General features: G+C 31.2%; 1 protein-coding gene across 5 annotated transcripts in view; it reads left to right on the top strand.

Annotated features, from left to right (window-relative positions):
* Window positions 1-6560: 6560 nt before the first annotated feature.
* Window positions 6561-23449, top strand: part of LOC100869155 (matrix metalloproteinase-14-like) — a 42259-nt gene continuing 25370 nt past the window's right edge. For all 5 annotated transcript variants that reach the window (XM_086915158.1, XM_086915147.1, XM_086915155.1 and 2 more), the window contains exon 1: window positions 6561-7452. In XM_086915158.1, the coding sequence (XP_086771284.1) occupies window positions 7324-7452 (129 nt within the window). In that variant the 5' untranslated portion in view covers window positions 6561-7323. The remainder of the gene's footprint in view (window positions 7453-23449) is intronic.

The following is a 23449-nucleotide window of genomic DNA, read 5'->3' as shown; positions in this document are numbered from 1 at the left end:
AGTTGAGAATACATTTCATTTACTCTATTCCATCCTAATGAAATCACTTGCACCATTTTTCATCGTACAAAAGACATTCTCCGTCACTTTTTCGAGTCGTTGTCACGAGAGAAAAGAGGAACGATGAACTCGAGAAGGAGGAATGAGTCGACAGGATCGATATTAGAATTAGAAGGGTGGCAACGAAATGGAAAGAGGATTGACCAGATGGTTTGTTAGGCGCGGCCAGGTGATGTGTTTCGTGGATCGCAGCACGATCGGATTGTTCTTTTTCCTTGCAAAATTCTCCGTATCGACAAAGGAATCGGTTCGTATAACGTCACTTTATAACGAATGCTCCTCCTTTCGAGGAATGTTGTCCTGGGAGGCGGGTGACCCGATGGGGGATAAATCTTTTCTAACTCGTGCCAGGTTCTTCGACCGTCTAAAGTAGATAAAGTGTCTGTGGATGTAGTGTCACTGTCCGCTGAGATTATTAAATCAAGCGGGGAGAAGAATTTTAAGGGCGAATTGATAAAGGTGAACGAGGATTTTTTCCTCTTCTTCCTTTTCTAATTTTTAATTTGTTTGATATATGAAGAATGAAATTAGAATATATGGAAGGGAATATCATTTAAAATTGTAATATAAATAATGGATAAAGCATCCGTGACCATAGATACAGCCACTTTAATCTGAAACTATTAAATTAGATAGAGAAATAAAATAATTGAATTTGTAAAGACGAATTTGATTCTTGTTTTTTTAATCTTGGAATGTGTTTGGAATTAGATTTTAGAATTGTAAAAGATAATTGTATAATATTATAGAGAATAATATAAAATTGAAATAAAATTTAATAACACGTTTTTCGAATCAATTCACAAAATTAAAATTTATTGTTGAAATAAATAAATTAAAAAAGAAAAGAAAAATTATTTTAAGAAGAACAATATCTATATATTATTCTTTATAAAGAGAAATTCGAAAGATTGATATAATATTTTAAAAAATAGAAAATTCGTACCACCCTTATGATGATCCGCCCTTAATAATAAATTGCAAAATTGCTCTGCACACGACAGTCAAATATTTTTTAGAATCTCGCAATCATAACCGATTTATCGCAAACGAACCATAAATTTGTAATTATTTTCATTTTATCTTATCCACGCGTGACTTCTTCGAACATTCATCGACGCGAAGAGAACAAATAAAGAATGATGGAAATAATAAGGTGATTTCACGAGAAACGTATTCAAAATCTATCTGACTGGCTGAGAAATGCCACAAATCGCAAATGAGAAACGCCTCGACACGTGTTGGTGCATCGGCAACGTGATAAAATCCCCATAATAAATTCCTTCGAGAAATTGATCGTTTCTTTGGAAGCAGATCGATTTCTCGGTACATTGTGAATCAAAGAACGAAACAAAGAATCTTATTATCCAAACCTAAATCATAAAATGAATTTTAAATACGTCTATGAACCTTCAATAAATCAACGTTCTTTTATTAATCAATTTTTATCCCTTGGATGATTTTTAATTTGAATAAATTTATCTCGATTTGATTTAATATTTTTCCTGTACGTGCTAACATACACTAATGTGTTTAAAGATTTTGATAAAATGAATGGCACAGTGTTAAGATGATTTTGAAAGGAACCAATTCTTTAACAAAACAAATGAATCAATTTATCCATTCATTCACGATATGTCAAAAAATAAAATAAAAAATTCATTAAATTCAATTATCGCAATATTGCTTTTATCCACATTTACTTTTCATATTATTCGTTCCATCATAATCTCGTTCTGAAAATTTCCCTTCCTCCATCATCGCATACAATGTAAATAATAAAGTTCGCGGAATCGTAACACCATTTGAAATTCTTACAATTTCGTTGCTCGAGATATTTCTCTTAAACTCTTTCACGTGTCGAGAACGTAAACAAAACACGATGTATGCGCGTGGAAACACGTGGAGGTTATTGAAATTGTATCGAAACGATTATTATATCCGATTCATGCTCTATCGTTCCGTTCCAAATTTTCTGAGAACCCACTTCCATGTATCCGATTTTTCGAAACGGAAAACCAGGTCGGGATCGAGTAGCTCCACTGACGATGAATGAAAGTCTTTCCATCCGAGTTGGACGTGAGCCAAATGTGAATCGACGAAAACGAAAGAAGGGAGCTATTTTGAATGAAAATAGGAGAGGGAGAGCTGATTGGAGAGAGAGAGAAAGAGAGAGAGAGAGAAGAGGAATGTAGTGGCCTGTTCGACGTTTTATTTCGACCGAAAGGGGTAAAGACGTGCGCCTCTTTTTTTTCCTGACCCTACAGTTGACCCGACGATAGCATCGTCGAATGCATTTGCATTAATTCGGCCCTAAGCTTATTTAAATGCAGCCGAATCGAGGTACTTCAAGAGAGAAGCGAATTAACGGATAAATCGATTTCTAAGAATAGAATATAATTATTTTGTTAATGTATAATGTATGATTTTAATGTGATATTTCGATAGATTATAGTTTTCGTTTTGTTGAAGTAATTTCAATGCGTTATCTTGAGTGTTGTTTGAAAGTTGAATCGATTTGGAAATTTAGAAAGTATTAAATTTCTTATGGAATATAGTTTTCGATTTAAAAATGAGTCCAAGTTTATTACAACTAAGAAAAATAAATCTTAAAATTTTACATTATTTTACATCAAAAAAAAAAAGTATTCTCTAACTTATTCTCTAATAATTCAATATATTTCCGCGATTTTATTATTTACTTTGTTTTGCTTCATTAAAATTTTTCAATTGAAAAGAAACCTGATAATTTGTGTAATAAGATTTATCTTATTTTCTTTTAAAACATTTCTTCGAGTTTCTAGAAAAAAAGAAGAATCGAATACTTTTTAATATATAACAAATTGTTCCATGAAATAATCTCTATGAAGAAAAAAGACGTGTTGCAAACACACTGATAAGCGAAAAATGTATGTATTAATCAATTTCGTGCTAATAACAACGATTTACCGGCTAATCAATCGACAATAATTCGCAATTTTATCACGCGTAATTAAATATATAATATTTACACACAGAAATTCTTGAATCTATATTTCCAAATACGAAATATTTAGAAAATTTTTACCAACGATAATTCTTAATATAAACTTTATCTAACCAAAGATTAGAAAAAAGATTGATAATTATCATAATGTTCTAGAAATGAATCATTCTAAGAATGAGTAAAACAAAGTAGCTAACAGAATAAATTTCCTTCGATTAATTTGCACACAATCGATCGATAGTTATTGTAACTATTTAAATCACGTACTTGTGAATATTAATTATTTCTATTATCACCTTCAACGAAATTATAATTAATAAGTTTCTTATTAAAAAAAAAAAAATTTTAATTTATATTTCACGAGAAGTTACTTCTTATCGTCAATTTACATACATTTTGAACGATCCCATATGTTATTGCTATGAATCGTTTAAATATAATTTAAATTTATTACATTAATTTTGCAAAAATTAATCACTATTCTCGTATTCTTCTTGACTCGTCGTTTATTTAAGCCTTTAAGCCTCATCATTTTTAACAAAATCTCACTTAACAACTTTTATCAATTATCTATCTTTCCACATAGATATCTATGTGTTTATATATAATTCATCTCTATTCCTTACGTCTCTTTCAACTTAAACTCTCTTCTTTAGAATTAGAATTAATATGTAATCAAGTGCTTCTAATCATCAATTTTCTATTAATTTATACATTTTGAAGGATCCGTGCATTATTATTACGAATCATTCGAAACATTCGAATTAAATCGAATTTGTAAGGCGATTACTCGCTGAAATCGATTTGCATTCGAAATTCGTTCGACAAACCCGATCGAGGATGGAGCAGTCTTCGAGTATGGACTCTAAGAAGAAATTTTCGAGAATGGAAAAAAGGCTCGAAAAGCTGGATGATTCACAGATTCGCCTGTACAATTTCCTCGATCGGACTTATACCAATGAAATTCGTCCACACCCATTGTTCTGATCTTCGTATAATGAAATTCGATTGCTCTTTGTTCCAATCTTGGATGATTATAATGCAGTCTTCGAAGTACAAGGTTTTTAAACGATTGATCGAAGGATCAATGTTTTCTTTCTTCCATTGTGCGATGAGTGTAAAAGCTCAAAAATGATTTGTCAGGAAGGATTCAAGGATAATCAAGAGTGATCGAATTATACATGAACAAAAATTCACACGATTCTGACAAGTAAAAAATAAAAGAAGATATTATGTTTTGAATGATAATTTGATCGATCATTTAATTTAATTTTGTATTTCCTACCATCTTTTCTGATATTTTTACAATTTTCTATCCTATCAGGCTAAAGTTAATTGATGTACTGCATTCTTCTAATTTGAAAAAGAATTTTTCAAACAAACGTTTCGTTACAAATAGATCTCTTTATCGAGGAAAAAGCATAGGCATCGGTAACGAAACCAAGCAAAGGAGATAGTGTTGTTTAAAAAACAGGTTTTCGAAAGTGTGCTCACCAGGAGATCACTGTTTTGCGTGAATATTACGCGACAAAACCACTGTGCATCGTGTCCATTCAATTGGTATTACAACAACTCCACGTTTCACAAGGTTTGCATAAATTATATCACCTCGATTTCGATCCATTGGAAGAAACGTGAAAGCAGAATGAAAGAGGGGGGAACGAGAAAAGAGGCAAAATTCAGGAAACTTTATTTTATTTATACGAAACTAGAATGGAAAAGAAATCAAGTTTATTGCAAGTGAGGCTTACCTTAAATCATATTGTTTGCCTCGAAAATTATTTTCAGAAACAGTTTTTCGGATAACTCGGCATCGTCGAATCATTTATTCATGAGCACCGTGTGCGTAATGCACAATTTGTACCATTGCTAGCGGAAGAAACAATTTTTTAAGGAATTTTTTAAGGAAAATTTGTACAGGATTGTAATAATATTCTTTAAATCGATGAAGCGTGCAGCAATAAGCTTTTGAATATTTCATTTAGATCACATTTGTGAAAATCAATGAGATAATTGGGAAATTATAAAAGAAGAAAACTTGAAACAAAATAGAAATTCTGGTAAGAGAAATTTTAAGCTTATTAAAAAATTAATGATTGTGTCACGGTATTATTGCAATTATGCGAAAAAGAAAGAAGAAAATCCAGCGACCGACACGATTGCAAATGGAAAATCGTTTTTCTTTCTTAACAAAAGAAAAGGGACAATGGTGTGCCTTGCGCTATTATGGAATACGGAAATGCATATCGTATTCTGCGACCGATCAAGATAAAAATCGTGATAAACTCGCACAAAGACAAAAGTGTTTTAAACGATCGGCGTATTTTTTTATTCCAATAAAATTTTGATTATTCCTTTCAGAAATTAAAATTTTCTTAATAATCACATTTAAATTATCGATGAAATTATTCGTCCACAAGATTTATTATACACAAGATGACGATTCTCTTTTTTGACAATCGCCAATGAATCAGACAGTTCCGCGTATACTTTTTTCATTTTAAAAGCATTTCCGGTCAAAGGAATGGAACCACCTGGCTGACTTTCAAAATGTCTCTACGAATCTTCACGTCTACGAATAATAAACGATATTTTAATTACTGCTTCGTCCAATAATTTATCCGCTACGAATATTGATTCGTTCCAAACTAGTTGTCAATTTCTAATACAATAATTAAATTATAATTCTGTTTAAATTTCTATTCGGAACAAAACACTAATAAACTAATTTCAAATTTCAAAGATAGATCAAACCTATATCGAAACCTATATAAGATAAGATAAAACAAAAAATAAGCTGTTATTTCTAATCATCAAGCAAAAATTCACGAATGAAAAGAAAATGTACATCAAATTTCAAATTTCGAAACACAACAATTCTACTACCCGATCGTTAATCGAATCACAATCAACTCCCACACCACAAACCAATAGACGCTTCACTAAAAAACTGAAAAGCAAAAAAAAAAAAAGAAAAAACCAATAATACCCTTCCCTTCGAAATCACGCTTGCACGCATCCAAAGATCGCATCGCGTCGAATCCCTGACCCAACGCAAACTCGTCATCGCCACGATTCCCAATCGCAAGGATATTTCCTAGCCACTCCTCTATTCCTACGAACACCGCAGTCGGATCACGCTTACCCATTACACGCATCTCCCCAACGATGTCACAACATCTTCCACTTCCCTTCCCTATCTACGCTCCTCATCCCACCGACTCCTCGACAATGTACTCATCCGATAAAGAAAAAAAACACCTATCACCCCAATCTAACCCTATCCCTTTATCTATCCCTTCGTCCAACGCGTACCGTGTCCAGCGAATATCAAAAAAAGAAAAAGAAAAAAAAAATAACTCGGGAGAGAAACGAAGGGGAGAAAGATAAAACGATCCATCGTGAAACCGAGCAGACGTGTGCTTGCATTCTATGCTCGGCCGGTGATGGTGGTAGTCAGCAGCCGCGTGGTGGGAGGCCTCAATAAAAGTCAGTGGCAGACTGATTGTAATTCAGAGTGGCGGTAGACTCCGGTACCAGTTCCCCGTACGGCCGCGTCCTTTCCTCTCCGTGTTCCTCTCTTCACTTTTTTTTTCTCTCTCTCTTTCTCTCACTCTCTCTCTCTCTCTCTCTCTCTTCGTCTCTCCTGCTCAGCGCGAAATCCTTCGTCTCGATCGCCTCTTCACCGTCGAAGAATCGTGGCAATAATCTCTCGAGTCTTTGGATAAATTTCGAGGAGGAGGAGGAGGAGGAGGAGGATCGAGGAAGAGGAGACGTTCGGTTCTCGAAGAGCTGTGCGTGCCTCTGCGTGTCCGCTACTGCTGCTACGAGGACCGTTACCGAGGGGTTCTTTGGTGGAGAAAGAGGTGGCTAGCAGGTCGTGGGGAACACGCGAAATCGATAGTGTCGTGGCAACGACGTTTCACACTGACCCTGTCTACCTGGCGAGCCGCTGCGAGGCGGGAGTTGGAACGAGGCTTGGGAGCAGGCCGATCTCGATCCTTTTCCCGCGCGGAAACTTCTCGCCCGGAAGTTGGGGGAGAGAGAGTGGTCGAATCGTTTCCAAGGATCGAGAGAATCACGTGGATTTTACTCGAGTCACGTTATTCTGCGATCAGACGCGGAACACGTGTGTGCAGTCAGTGTCGCAGGGGTGAAGGGACGTTCTGAGGGCCGAGAGTCTTTGTGAGGATAGATTTGATCTATCGGTGATCGTCCGATAGGCGACGTAGTTGCACTTGTTTTGGGTTTACTTGGAATAATTGATCGACGGAACGATGGCCAGGTGGAATGGTACTTTAAGCTGGAAAAGATGTGCCGGAAGTTGTGCCCTGTTGGCGACTCTGTTCGTCGTTTCGCGGGCCGAGGAGGAGGAGAAGGCGAGCATATCGCAGACCGCGGCAATGGTAAGCAATTTTCGTTTTTTTCTCTCTCTTTGTCTTTCGCTTTTTAAGAGAACGATTAGAATTTTAGAGTTGAAGCTTATGATGTAGAGTTTTGTAAGAGAGGAAAGAGTTATGATTGAGAATAGATGTATGATCTGGGAAATAATAATTGTAATTGTTGACTAGTTTAATAAACTACGATGGTAGGTGTTGACGCGTGAATATGTAACATCATACTACTATTCACAAGAGTGATAAAGAGGGTCTATATCAATTTGGCCCTGTGATGAAGTTCTAATAAAATCTTTCGTATCTAGTATCTCTAAAACAATTAGTGGATTGTTTGCTCACCTATAAAGATAGCATATGGTGTACGTTTGAACGTATCAAAAGAGCTAGAAGTATGCATTATTATTCGTTCGAAATATACAAAGTATCCTAAAATATTCTCTCATTTGTACTCGCGAAAATTCATGATGAATATTAATAATCATTCGGAAATACAGACAATTCTCTATTATTATTGCCGTACAATTCACTACGATTCATAGTAAAGTATCGTAAAAATTCGAATGGAAACGAATGACAATGGGCAGTGATGAGTAAAATCATCACGTTACACAATCGTTGATATCATGCGGTCGGAAGCATTTTCACGGATTTTGTTCGTGGAAAATGACACGTTTCGAGGGAACGCAACAAGTTCCAGCTGTTGGAGATCGGGGGAAAGTACATGGATGGAAACGATTAATCGAATCGGGAAAATTGATTCGCGCGAAATCTATCACGATACGTGTGTGTCACGCGTGAATGAGTAATGGTCGTATACACGTTTTCTTTTGACAAACGCGAATAACATTCTGGAGGAAACGTTTTATCTCTACGATACTGATATACAGATTACGATCGAGACCAGGTTCATATCTCGAGCACGACTTGCTTCTACGAAACAATTTTCCTAGTTTATTAGAATATTGCATTTAGCAAATTTTCTTTGTTGTTTTTTTTTTCTTTTTTTTTCTATTCTTTCTACAATTTTATTCCATTTTCGTTCGAACGCGAATATTCTTCGACGTTTTGTTTGATGTTTGATGACGAATTACGTTTCAAACGAATTTGAATTTTAAATTAATAAAATTAATAAAATTCGTTTCAATATTTTTCGTTACTATTAGAATTTTCTTTCACTTGATGCATCGGTGATCTTTTATTTTAATTAATTTCAATTATTTTATTTTAATACTTTGTACTTTTTACCAACACTCGCCAAAGTTAATTTTATCTTATCGCTATAATCAGTAGAAAAATTCTTTGACACACTGTCTATTCAATTCTATTCGAGATATCTATTTAACTGTCATTACTTCTACGATTAATTTCAAAATTCAACAACTCTTATAAAATTATTATTGACTATCACACTTTTTCATGTCACTACCACTATTAATTATCATTATTTCGTTTTATCTTATCGATACTTAATATCACAAATATCCAAATAACAATATTCTCACTATCAACAAATTCTTATCCAAACAAAATTATTCCAATCATATCCATTCAATGAATTCAACGAATTCTTCCTCATTGTCTCCAATTAACAATTGCACAATTTCACATATGCAACAACGCCACGAACCACGCATGAAGTCAGATAGAAACTACGCCAACTAGAACCGAAGGAATGTCATAAATAATTTTATCTATTCGAGGTATCCTCGAAGGAACTCGATGTATAAAGGAGGAAAAGCGGAGACCGGTTTCCTACGTAATGACATAAGGTCGGTCAATGTGACGTCACTTGGCTACCTTCGCTGACAAAGTTCAGGTTGGCGATGACTCGTTCCTGACCTTCGATTCGTTGAACAGTACTGTTCTATATTCCAGTTTCAACAGGAAATTCGAAATTTTCTGCAACTCCAATTCAAAGCATTTTTTTTCTTTTCTTGACTTTTTACAGAGTATCCTAGTTTCTCTTTTCCGGCACTGTGATTAAATTCGTTCGTTTCTTTTCGATGCTGAACGAACAAATGTGCACACTTATTAATCGATGCATGATATGTACTGATAGCTAGTAAATGGATTTATGATAAATATTTTTGCATAATTGACATTGCTTGAATATATTGGCTGATTTAGTGTACACATTTAATTTCAAGTTTTTTATTGTGATAGAGTGTGATTCATGAAGGTATCTAAATATTTTTCATAAGGAAATTTAAAGATAAATTAAAAATGATTGACTTTTTATATTCCCGAAGAAGAATTCGAAACTATATTCAGACTGCGTTCAATACTTGCCTATAACTTGACAACAAGATTCACAGACAAACTTCATATAACATTTTTCCTGTATTTTCAAATAACTACAAATGACAATAAAGGAAAAATTGTAACAAAAATCTAAAAACAAAGGAACAATCATTAAATTTCGATAGAACAATTTGGATTTGGACTTCTTAAGTCGATATTTATGTTAAAGCATCGAATGTTAATATCTACTACTTTTTAAACAACTGTCTACTTTTTAAACAAAATTTCCTAAGGAGATACAGTTTGAAAGTGCGAGATAAGATAATTTTACTTTCTACAAAAGTATCTCATTTATTTTACTTCCTTTAATAACAGATCAATGAAACAATAATTTTTATTATGAAATTATATATTTCTATATGATGGAAATATATATCAATAGACGATATACATTTCTATCATAAAAATATTTCAAAAATATTCCTCTCAATTTTATTACGAAATATATTTCAGAAGGAGAAAATAGAAAGTTCTATATTACAAAATAAAAAAAAAAGGATTGACATAATACTCACCACACAACATACAATTAAAAATAATTTATCTGTAAAATTATTCTATCCAAAAAAAATCTCCTCAATTTCCAAATTTATTTTTCAATCAAACTTCATTTATATCTAACTGCAAAAATGACAAATTCCAAGCAACATCATCAATCTTTTCAATAAAGATTTTCTTTATTAAGATTCGCATTTCTTTTTCGTAATTAAACAACAAAGATAAGACTGATAACAATACCTTGGCCGAACGACGGTCATTGAAATCGCGGTTGTAAGAAGACGATTTCGTGCTTGAGCAATCTAGAAACACGATAACGACGATAATTATCTGTCCCGATAAATATAAATGCGAGCAAGTTTATCTCCAAGGTTCGCGAGGTTTTAAGAACCGAACCGATCTCACGCTCTTGATTACGTTTCATCGCGATTTTTTTTTTTTTTTTTGTTAAAAATTAAACGATGCATGCACCGATTAATCGAAGGAAGCTTGTCGAATCGAAGCATAAAACAACGTTACTTAAGAGAGAAAGATACGATAAAATATTTCTGGTACTAAAATTCCTGGTATATTTGTAGGATTCAATCAGGAATTTTTAAGACTTTTTGAATAATCAATTATTAATCGTTATCATATTATTAGATAATAAATTTTTTTATACTATACTATTAAGATAAATGAAATGGAATTTCGCAAGCAAATTTTGTAAATTTTAGTAGACATGATCTAGATCTTGTAATTTTTTATCGAGTCGCAAATGAGATATCGTTCATATTGTAAGATGTTATTCTTTCATAGAATTGTTATTTCACGTATGTCCAACTCTATGATTGTTATGATTGTCTTTGTTCGATTATACAATATAGGATAATTGAATAACCTCAAAGGAAGTTTGTCGTGTGAAAGGGATGAATAGTGGAATTTCGATAAAGTTGTGAAACGATTCTTTTGTTGCTTACTAGTTGAATGAGATAAAAAAATATGGGAAACCATGCAAATCGATATTTGTATAAGCGTTTCTTGTTTAATTTTAATCAATAAAAATAAGAGGGAAAAGTATTTATAATTCTCATAAAAAGAAACGAATAATTATTAGAATTTTTTCAAAAAAAAAAGTTTTCAACGTTCGTCAGAAAGTGTTATTGGAGTGATTTATCGTTATTTCAATTATTTCGTCAAAAAAAGAAACACATACGAAGTTTTTCGGATATTTCGATCGAAACGATCTAAAGTCAAACATCTATTTTATTCAAATTACAGCGGCGCGAGTAAAAACTAGGCTAAACGTTTGTTGCAAGTAGTAAGAGTCAGGAACGTAGGCAGTGGAATCATGCTTACTTCAATCAGACGCATCACGACACGTTCCACTCTTTACAACCTCCTTGCCAATTTTCTTGTTAAAATATTATTTCACTTGCAACAATTTTTTGAATATAACGACGAAATTGGATAATATTACCTGTTTAACTTCGCACAAATTTCGATCGATATAATTGAAATAAATCATTATTTTTCTAAACATATAAAATTTAACTTCTTCTAATTCATATTGATATTAATTATAATGTATCCTTATAATCTCAAAAAAATATTAAATATTCCTCCCTCTTAAATACTTTAAAAACACGATTAATTTCAATCTCGACAAGACACAAAAATTATAAAATCTTGTCGTGACAAGCTTCCCTCCATATTTAGACCGTATAAACATAATCCAGGAAGAAATGCTATTGCCCCTGATACCGCTAATTTATTCAACAATTATTACAGTACTATACGACGGTATAACCGTGATACGTCACTCGACACGTACGACGTAATACTTTGTACTACGAACGTAATTGACACGAATTTATGTTGCTGGCGACGTGCCAAGTCAAACAAGCATGATCCAATACAATTTAACGACGTTGTAGTAGAAAATTTTAGAGGCGCCAGGTATATTCTTACGTGTATAGAGATAGCTATCGTAATCCAGAATGGAATTAATATTATTCGAGGAAGTAACGGTCGCTTATTATTCTACGTAATGGAGTAAACGGAGATCATCGATCTTTTTTTATAAATAATCGTGAAACAAGGATATCATAGAATTTTTGTGAAGTTATGGCTAGTATTTCTTATATTTTGGACAATACAATTTATTTTCTGATAAATTTGGTAAATTTGGATGAGAAGTTTTTCTCATTTATCCTTATATTATTTTATCTCTATTTTTATTTAATTTTATTTCTCTAAAGTAAAGAATTAAAAATCTAAAATAAAAATGCGTAAAAAAAAGTAAGATAAAATAATTGGGTAATTAGTGATTCATCGATCGTAAACATAAACATCGTCTAGTATTCAAAAAAATAGAACTTGAATCACCAATTAATATCCAATCAGATTATTATCTATATAAATAATAAAATGTCCGACAGAAAAAGGCTAATACAATACACGATCTACAATTATTGACAAATCTTGGAGCAAACAAAGTTTATAATCTATTAATTGACAAAATCTTCACACAAAAAGATACAGATTTGTTCTCGAAAGTTTATAAATATATTACTACATAAACTTATAATTTAACCTACTAAAAATAAACTTTCCAACAAATCTAATCAAACAACATATCTCCTGTATACCTCACTGAAATCAAAATCAATCAACCATTCAAATTATCAAAAATCTCTAAAAGAAAAAAAAAAAAACTTACAGAACTTCTTTGTTTGTTCCGATTTTTCAAAGGATCGATCGAGGGGGAAAAAAATTGATTCGGTATCGGGCAAAGTGCCAACTAATCGATTTTCTCTCTTTCGGCTCTCTTTCTCTCGCTGACGGATCATACTAGGAAATGGTAAATAATGTATGTGCCTCGACACGGAAATACACACGGCTTAGGATAGCGAGTGTTGGCCTTCGTCGTGGCCGATCCGCAGGCAGGACACGATCCGACCGTCATCGGAATATTAACCATCGTTTCCATAGATATTCTCATCGTCGCTTCATACCATCGCGATCGTTCGCTCTTTTACGTACTCCTCCTCACCGTCTGCTGCTCGACACGCGGCTCTCTTTCTCTCTTTCGAGAAAGAGATGCACACACGCTTCTCACCCGAGATGAGATATGATCGAATCGATTAGCTTAATTAACGACGCCTCTGAAAATATTCGTGAATGGAAGTTTATACGAAGATTTTCAGATTAGTCATCGTGAGTCGTAGGTGATTGTACGTGCTTTCTTTCTTGAAATTTTTCGACTCGTGGGTGGTTCTCCACGTTGATCGCTTCTAATTTTTTAGGAAATTAGAATTGATCTAATTGTATGAAATTTTATTAGGGAAGATATATCGTGTTCTCTAAATTGAATTGTAATTTTGTATATCGAGGTAATTGGAATTAGAATAGATTTAATATTTTATATACTTACGATTAAATTTAAAAAAAAAAGAAAACTAAATTTTATACGTTTAACACGAGGATGATTCATGTTGAAAGATCGTAATTCCATGGAATGAGATTGTGCAGAATTAGAAAGAATTTTACTAAAAAAAAAAAATTGTTTTCCATTCGAAGTGAAAAAAGTTAAGTGCTTCTGTTTTAATCTGCGTTTCTCTGTTAGGAAGAGGAAAAAAACTTAATACAAAATTTGCTTCCTGAATCGTAATCGCATTCATCTAATACTCGGCTACGCATACCGATTAAAAATCTCATCAGAATTCTACTTTCAGTATTAAAATTGAACGATCGATTCTTCGGAGAGTTTAAGGAAGGCATGTTCTCACTAGTAACGGACACCTTATCTCACTTCCATCGCGACAAAAAGAAATAGAAATGCGCCATTACGTATGCATTGTTCGTTTGATCTTGAATACCGTTTAATACGTGCAGTATCATCATTGATGGAACAAAGGATAATTTACGATATGATTTGAATAATAGAAATGGTATCACAAATCGGAAGTAGAATCTCTCGTCGTGAATGTGACACGTCATCATATTTATTATCATTATCATTATTTTCAAATTGAACGTAATCTAAAAAAATTAAAAAAAAGAAAAAAAAGAAGAATTGAAATAAAATCGAAACATGGCAGTTAGATTTTTAACTCGACACTAGTTATGTAAAAATAATCATAGTAATGAATAGTAATTCAAGGATCAAGGTTCGTGTAATTAAACGAAATAATTATTTATACACAATTTACAATTTACTTTTTCCTTCCAAATTCTACAAATAAAAAAAAATAATAAAAATGCGCCTTATTTCTTTTTTATATTCCCATTATATTTAACTTTTCATTGTTAAGACAAAACAAATTCTCATTATTAATGATTAACAAAGCATCATGCATTATTAGAATGCAACAAATGAAGTTTTCTTGTAAATTATAAATCAGCCTTGAACATTCTGCAGAGAAATCAAGGATTATTCAGTCATCATTCGAAAAGACTGTAATAACTATTTAATCTTCTTTTTAATAAAATTTTCCTCGATCGTTTAATTTAAAATACAACCTTGCAAGATTTAAACCAATGCTTCAAATAATAAACGAAAATGTTACGTTGTTGTTGTTAGCAAAGAGATCGTTTCGAATTCTGCGATGTGAAGAAACGCACAGACTAATCGAATCATAAAAATCAATCATCCGCGATCTTCCGCGTCTTATCAAGCTTCGCGGAAGATGCTTACCAATGCAAAGATAGCTATGCTCTTGGCAACGGCTTATTACAATTACTAATCGCACTTGATCATTACTCGACGTGTCTCGAATGATTAATTAGACGCAGAATATATAATCGCATCGTTGCGCAAAATTTACCAAAGAAAAAAATGATAATGATTATTAAATCATATCGGTTTTAAATAGACGTAATTATCATAAAGATATTTTCTTTACGATTTTTAAATATCGATCTGACACTTTGTTCCATTTTTCTGCAATGATTTTCTGCATTGATGATTTTCGATTCTGCATTTAAATTATATAATCTCTTAGCTTGTATCGCTATTCTTTCAAGTTGATCCTGATCATGTATAACGAGAAATGCTAACGAAGCTCTTGAAATTTCCAAAAGATATTCAGATTTTCAAATCTTGGAAGAAAGTTATCGAAACTTTCAAGATTTCGAATTATATCGAAATTTCCATGGTTTTGGAAACTTTGAATCGTTGTTTAGAAATTAAGAATCGAATGTCTATTAAGCTAGGTAAGATTTTTTTAAGATAAAACACGTAACTCTATTAGAATCGATCTTTGAATGAGATTTTGCTCGGGTACGTGGGGTCGCAACTCCCCAAAGGACGAAGACGACGCTTAAGATCGTTTTGGTCCCCCCTGCGGGAATATCAAATAAACATACTTTTATGGAAATTGATTTTATTTCTACGATTAGTTTCTTGATATTTCAATCATTATTTTACAAAATAAAAGAAATGAAAATATAATTCATCATTTTTTATATTATATAGAAACATCTTTGTTAAATATTAATATCATAATATATATATTATAATATGTGATGACAAAATGACTTTAACGACTTCAGTTAATAAATTGTCATTATAAATTTTATTTACATAAATAATCAAATCGTATCAAATTTTTGAACCAATCCACCACGCGATTTTCACATTTATGCATGTGATTCATGTTCAAGTTACGCAATGAGCTCAAAATATAATAAATGTAATCGAGAGAAGAATGGTGAGAAGAAAATTCTAATTCCTCGAATTCGTTAGCATTTTCTTTGAACATATTATACAAGATTGAATATATTCATATCTTGTGAATTATATGAAATTATTAGTACTGATGATTAGAATGATAAATTTAGAAATAAAAACAATTCATTTTATAGAATTTGATTATTGAGATAGTGTTGAGAGAGTTACTATGTAATATTTAAATTATAATGTTGATAAATTATGATTTGGAACAAATACTTATAAAGTTGAAAATAATTATAAATATTTTGACATTTGAAGAAATGGATTGAATTAAAAAATAATATTCGAACTCTTAAAAAAAGAATATGATTATATTATAATAATGCAAAAATTTTAAAGTATTAATTTATAAAAAAATTCGAATCTATTTAATCAAGATTCAACTATACTCATAAGAATCAGAATATTTATCAGAATTTTATTATTATTTAAACTTTAAGAATATTTCTTTTCTTTTTTCAATTCTGCAATTAGATGCAAACTTACGATCTTAATAATAATCTTGTTAACAAATCTTATTTACAGTATCATTATACTGTATCATCATATTTACACCATCATTAGAAATCAATGAGGAGTCAAATTATGCGATGATTAACGATGAGAAAAAAGGAATGCAAACAATACGCAGTCATTATTATTTCCTTTATGATAAAAAAATTGTTTACTATCTGATAAGTTTTCGAAAAACAAGAAAAATATTTTATTGCACAACACGTTTACTTCCTCATTAATAAATTAAAGTCAACGCAAGAAGATTTTAATTTAATATAAATTGATAAATTTTTCATTAATTTATATTCTCAAATTTTAAAAAATTTTGGAAACTTGGAAAAATCGAGAAAACTTAAAAATTGTAAAGAGAAAGATTTCAGAATAAAATATTTTAATGACTCGAATCAATGTTATTATAATTTATACTTTTTCTCGCGCACAAAAATTTTATTTTGATTATATTTTGATTATGATATTTTTCTCAAGTAAAATAATATTTAATCCACTCACTTTTAAAACTTCTAATTTCAACTTCTAATTTTACAATACAAATTATTAATTGCGACTATCGTGTAAATCAATGCTTCTTATGCATTCTAAAAATTCTAATACGTATATAATAAGCTTTGAAATACTCAACTAACCCAGAAAGATAAAGAAGCTAACTGATTTGAAATAACAATAACTCGCATTAATATTCAAACATGCATAATATTCAAGACTTTATTACAATTAAATGATCACTCTACTTACATCATAAAGCGTTCCACCAGCTCCCTTGCATCATTAAAAGAAGAACAAAGAGAACAATCAATGCGGTTCTCCATTAAAAGATTTTGCCTGGAAAACACTTGATTAATTATCCGAACATCATCTCTCTAATGCGATGCCACCGATATATCGTCCACGATAATTCTTATTTGCATCCCGTGACATTGATGGACGTAATCCAAGATCTTTGATACGTGATCGATTCGAGAGAAAAGAAAGATTCGATACGAGTCTCGATCGACCTCCGCGATACGAAGTGACCCAACACTTCCGGTGTCGTTGAATCAACGACTTTTTGCAAACCGAACTGGTGACTCATTGTTATTTTATCGCCTGTTTTCTGGATTGCGACACCGTTTATATCGTAACTGGGGTCGTAGGTCGGCAACCTCGAGCTTTTAAAATATAAACACCGGTGATCGAGAAAAGAGGAAGAGAAGTGAATCGTGGTTACGTATAATTGCAATTGCAATTATAAATACACATTTGTTTTGAAGTAAAAATCTAGAGAGTTGCTCTCGAAACTATTTTTATATAATTTTGTTTAAGAATTTTTATTTTTTGATTAATAAAATTTAAATCTATTATTACAGTTCTCATTATGATTTGATTATGTATATACTCGGAGAATAAAGTTTCTCGAGAATTGTTCTAATGAATATAGAATAGAAAAATTTTAGTTATTCAATTAATTGGACTTTTTCCTATTGATTTAAATTCTTGAATATAAATTTTTATTATTTAAAGGAAAAATCATACGTTTTATTTTTAATAAAATTTCAGTATTTGATGTAGATTACAAATATCAAAATATATATATGTATATATATATTGTATATGTATATATATTTTTAGTAAACTACTTTTTCATATCTTATATCGTTGACAGTATCAAGATAAATGATATTTCTTCATATCTTTTTATTTTTTTTTCCAATGTGAAGCAAATATAAATGATTCTATAACTATCTTTCGAATAAGAAAATAAATATGATATATTGATAAATATGATAAATTTGTTAAATTTTTTCCAAATATCATTATTCTAAATATCAGAATCAAATTTCATCAAAATATAAAATACAAATTTAATTTTACTTTTAAATCACGCAATTCAATACTCTGTGCAATATTAAATTTCTTCTTTTTAAAATAATCAAAAATTGTATTAGAAAAGCCTGATTTTTGCCTCAATTTATGATGTAACTCACGATTCACTTAAACGATTTAATCGATTTTTCGTATCCAATATTTTAACCAAATATAATTATATGCAAAATTTTCGTTAAAAATTTCGGATCATTCACAGGTGTTTGACCCTAACTGACCCTACTCGACCCAGCTAACGATTAGGGTTAGGTAAAAGGCCAATTTAAAATCTTGCGTGCACCTGTTCGTGGAATAGTTTCGAGATAACAGATTGAGGAATAATCCTCATGAACCAACGCGACGTTCGTTTTCTTAATATGCGCAGAATTAAAATGTATCGCATGAAAGATTGTTGCGGGACTGGCACCGTATGATTTTACGAGGTCGTATTGATTTTTTTCTTTTCTTTCTTATTAAAATTCAGTGTCGTTGACGCAATAAAAACGCGCGCTTCGCCGAAATTAGTTACGCGAAATGATGGAGGAAATTTTTTAGGATTCGTCATATATGCGATTAACATTTTTGCATGATGGGAATATCTAATTTTAATGATTATACGATTTTGGAGTTAATTAATATAATTTCTTTTCTAAAAACAGAAATAATGATGGTTAGTTAGATAGAGTGAATAATGCAAAGCGTATAAATGTATCCAAAGAATTTTCCTTTCGATTTCACTGACTTTTTGAAGATATTATATGGCAAAATAACATATATCAATTATAAATTTTTAATTTAATTTTGATATATATTCCATATCATAGATACTTATAGATACTTATCATATTAAAATTGATTCTAAAAATTATTTTTAGAATAATTTCTACACTTTCAATCAACATTTCCCTGTCGTTGGCAACGTGATGATGTTTACAATGAATAAAAGTTGATGAACTCCACATCAATTGAAAGAAAAATTATACAATTTTCTAAAAGATTCATAGATAATCACATATTTCGAACATTTTTATGGCATTGCCATCTTTGTTTGTAATAACAGATTACTAGTTAGTCTCTTTAAGATTCTAAAATTTTTCTGTATCTTAAATCCCTCTTTACTTCTCTGTTCGATCGATGCACCGTCCAATCTGAAATCCAAAGATCAATCTCTCCCTTAATACACCAATCCCTAATTTCATCCTTCTCCATATCCTCTCATCCTGACACGTCGAAAGAAAAATCGCGTACCAAGAACTTAACAATACGGCTTTTGCAGTGCGCGAAAGATGTATCGATTGTTGATGACTCTTAGAGAGAAAGAAAAGAAGAAAAGGAAAGGAAAAAACGTTTGGTACAATGGCAGTCGAGCGAGAGTACGCGAAAATATATTGTTCAGCGATACAAAGCTGCACGGTGGACGATCGGGGATCGGTTTGGTATTCAAGAAACGGCCGGCAGAAGATGCGAAGGCGTTGAATACTGATGCCGTGCGCGTCGACAAAGACCTCTTCAAGGTCGGGGTCGCTACTCGATACCTCTTCTGCACTTCTCCTCTCGAGTAACAGATCCCATCCGCTGCACCGTTAAACGCGATGTTGTTCTCGAAGAGAAGAAGAAGAAGAAGAAGGAACTTTTATATGTCACGTATAGAACATGTTTTATTCTTGTTAAATATAAGAAGAAATGTAAGAAGAGAAAAATATCCGGTCACGGTTAGATACTTTGCATTGTTTTACTTGTTAAATTGCATAAATTGGTATAAAAAAAAAAAAAAAAAAAGTCTATTTTTAACTCATTATTTTTGGGACCAAGAAATGTATCTTTGATTATTATTCTAGCATACGATGGTCATCTTGCCGGTTAAAAATAAGACGCATCGTAAAGTAAGAGATTGTATTTTTAAAACTGGCAATGCGTACGAAATACGAGCACTCGAACTGATTAGATACATTTGTGATCGGCCGAAGGAAGATAAACGAATATTTTCTGACGGATATAAATCATTTGTGAAAAAGTTCATAATTAAATATATAGATTGTATAGATAACGTATAATATAACGTAAGAGCAGTATGGAGAAAAAAAAAAGGAAAAATAATTGTAGGATTAGAAAAAATTCTGAAGGAAAAAGAATTAAATCGTTGTAAATTCATGTTAATCTATTACACTTTTTTAACGATGAAAATTTTTAACTAAAAAAAAAAAAAAAAAATGAATGAAATATAAATCCAAGAAATAAAATAGCGGCACGGCCTTGTAAATGGTGTGGATATAACTGCGAATACATTCGATTTTCATACTATCGATCTGTAGAAGCAACTGAAAATCAGGCTACGTGGTATCTGTTCTTTCCCATGCACATGCGATAATAAGGAATAATGTCGTTGACCTAGCCATTCATGTAAAACGAATAAAAAAACTACGTCGATAAATCGATCTAATAATGAGCATGCACTTTGAATAACATCCATCATTATTAAATAACGTAGGTATTTCAAATAATGGAAAAGGGGGAGAAACTTTATATTTGGAAATATTACACTGCCGGATGGATGTTTAAAAAAAAATCGTGTAAAGCGAAAGAAAAATTGTGAGAGGAAATAAAAAATAATCTACAATCTGTGCAATGAAGTTTGAACTGATGATAAAATCATTCCGCACGTGATAAAATTTAAGCGAAACCAACGCTCCAATTATTTTCAATCGTGTATTTTAGCTCTTAAAGTGATATGTAATTACTAATTTTAAATTATATGTGTATATTTAAAATATTTTAAATTTTAATGAAATTTAATTGAAAAGATATTTTTCGTAAAATAAAATAACTTAGATTTTGAATTGATCTATTTTCAGATAGAATTTATCCTTTTTTTATTCTATCTTAATTGAGGAAAACGAGTTTTGATTAGTCGATATTGGATATAAAAATATTCCAAACATTGTAATTTATTCATCCAAGAATTCCATGTTCTTTTAATGTCGTTAAATTTAAATAAAAATGTAATTTTTTATAGCTTACGTAAATTTGGTAAATATTTGTAAAAGCTGAGCTAAATTTTTCATATATCATTTAATCGAATAACGATTAAGAGATTAATTACAATGCATATTTTAAAAAATTTAAAAATTTCAAATTCTAAACTGTTTAAAAATAATGCTTATTTACTAACTTTTAGAATTTCTATCTAAAATAATCACATGCATAATAAATCACTTTTTTTCCATAGGAAAACAATTCAACAAATCAAATAATTCCATAGAACTTATTAATCTTGTAATATATTTTATTTTAATTAAAGAAAATATTTTTCTAAATTTTAATTAGAAACAAAAATTAGTAAAAATGAATTTACAAAATAAGATATTTATCGTTATTTATAAAAAATTAAACGACGATTAATAAATAATTATTGTCAAAATTGCATGCAATCAGAACGTATAATTTATGTCACGTATTAAAAATCTACGAAAAATGCAAATTTTTATAAGTTTTATGCAAAATTATAAATATATGCATAATAAATCTCCATGAGCTATAGCTAAACAACTTAAAATTTCAAAAAAATACATGCATTATTCTTTCATGACTCGTACGTTACACTATCAAATGATACGATATATATATATATATATATATATATATATATATATATATATATGTACATAGTACGAAAAATATGTAATATTTGTAACAGTATGAAAGCTTTCGTTATTCTTTTTCAATTATGCGTATGTTACATTACATTTAGTTGTATAGGCATACTTTTCTATGTTATCAGTGATAACAAGTCGCGATAAAGTCCCGCCTGGTAGACAAACCAAACTATCAAGAAAAGACATTTCATTGCTTCGTGCCCTCAATTATCGAGCAAATCGCGTGGCGGAATTAAAGGCGAGCAATCAAAGTTAATAATTGTATTTAAAAGATGTTCATTTTGCATATTAGTAAATAGTGTTTATTTCATTAAAATAGAATTTTATATAATGAATTAAAAGTAAAAAAATTTCTATTTATTTGGAATTTTCGATTGAAATAAAAATTCAAAGAAAAAGGGATAGAAATATTATGCAAGATTTATGTCCTAAAAGAATCATGTATACCATTTTTGCGTGATTTCAAGAAATGCTTTACAAGTCCATAGGTTTTCACGATGAAATGCTCTTATATGACTTCAATAAATAATATGCAAGGAAAGAAATATTAATGTATTCATTTGCATATATCGATATCGTGACGAATAAAATTTCAAAGGAAATCTGATAAAATTAAATTTAAATTTTCATCTTATAAAAGTATTCCACAAAATTTTTTATCGTCTTGAACTTGTAACTAAGTTTGTAACGATCGATCCACTTAAAGTAAAAGTTCATAGAAATAAATGTGGAATCGCTATCCATTGCTAGATCTCTCCATTAAAAAAATCAATTTTCTCTTGCGTGATTTAAGAGAGTTAAAAGATTCTTAACAGTCATTGTAAAAATATATAACTCAATAACATTTCTATTTGTTTAACGCACAAAGATTAAAAGACTCTCTCAAACACTTAATGTTTAATTTCTCTAAATTCTTGAAAATTCCCAATAATGTACAAATATTCAAATCCATTCGATATCCTAAAGAAATTTTAACGAATCAAATAAGAAATTCGAAACAAAATCGGATCCATAATCGATTCAATCCAATTAAAAGCAATTATTAGCCATCGTGTTGAATAAAAATTGACATTTTTCATCTTAAAAATAATTTCATCTTGAAAATTTACAATCCGTTCAAAAGACGAGGATAAAACCACCCTTATCCTCCTCGAGATCTCTCCCCATCCCCATCGAAATCCCCCAAGCTACACCCCCGAATCTCCGATTTCCAAAAGATAGTTAAAAGTCACGGTTTTTCACGCTCGAGAATCAGAAATTTGCATTCACGTTTGGCCTTTCTCTAAGCCTCTACTATCTCTTCTAATCGGAAAGGTCACTGGTTGATACATCGGTCGACCCAGTTACCCACTTCCTTCCAGCGCCGTTAAATTTATCAAAGCTTCCTTGCCTACGCAGGAATTCCGCTTAAAAATCGATCTCCTCATCCGGCAACAAATTTCACGGTGCGTCCAGCTACCGGGATCGATAAGCTTCAACCGTT

The sequence above is a fragment of the Apis florea genome, unplaced genomic scaffold, assembly GCF_048593485.1.
Source record: "Apis florea isolate Af1SG1 unplaced genomic scaffold, ASM4859348v1 contig_19_pilon, whole genome shotgun sequence".
In the NCBI taxonomy this organism is placed as follows: domain Eukaryota; kingdom Metazoa; phylum Arthropoda; class Insecta; order Hymenoptera; family Apidae; genus Apis; species Apis florea.
This window is presented reverse-complemented; position numbering and strand designations above follow the sequence as displayed.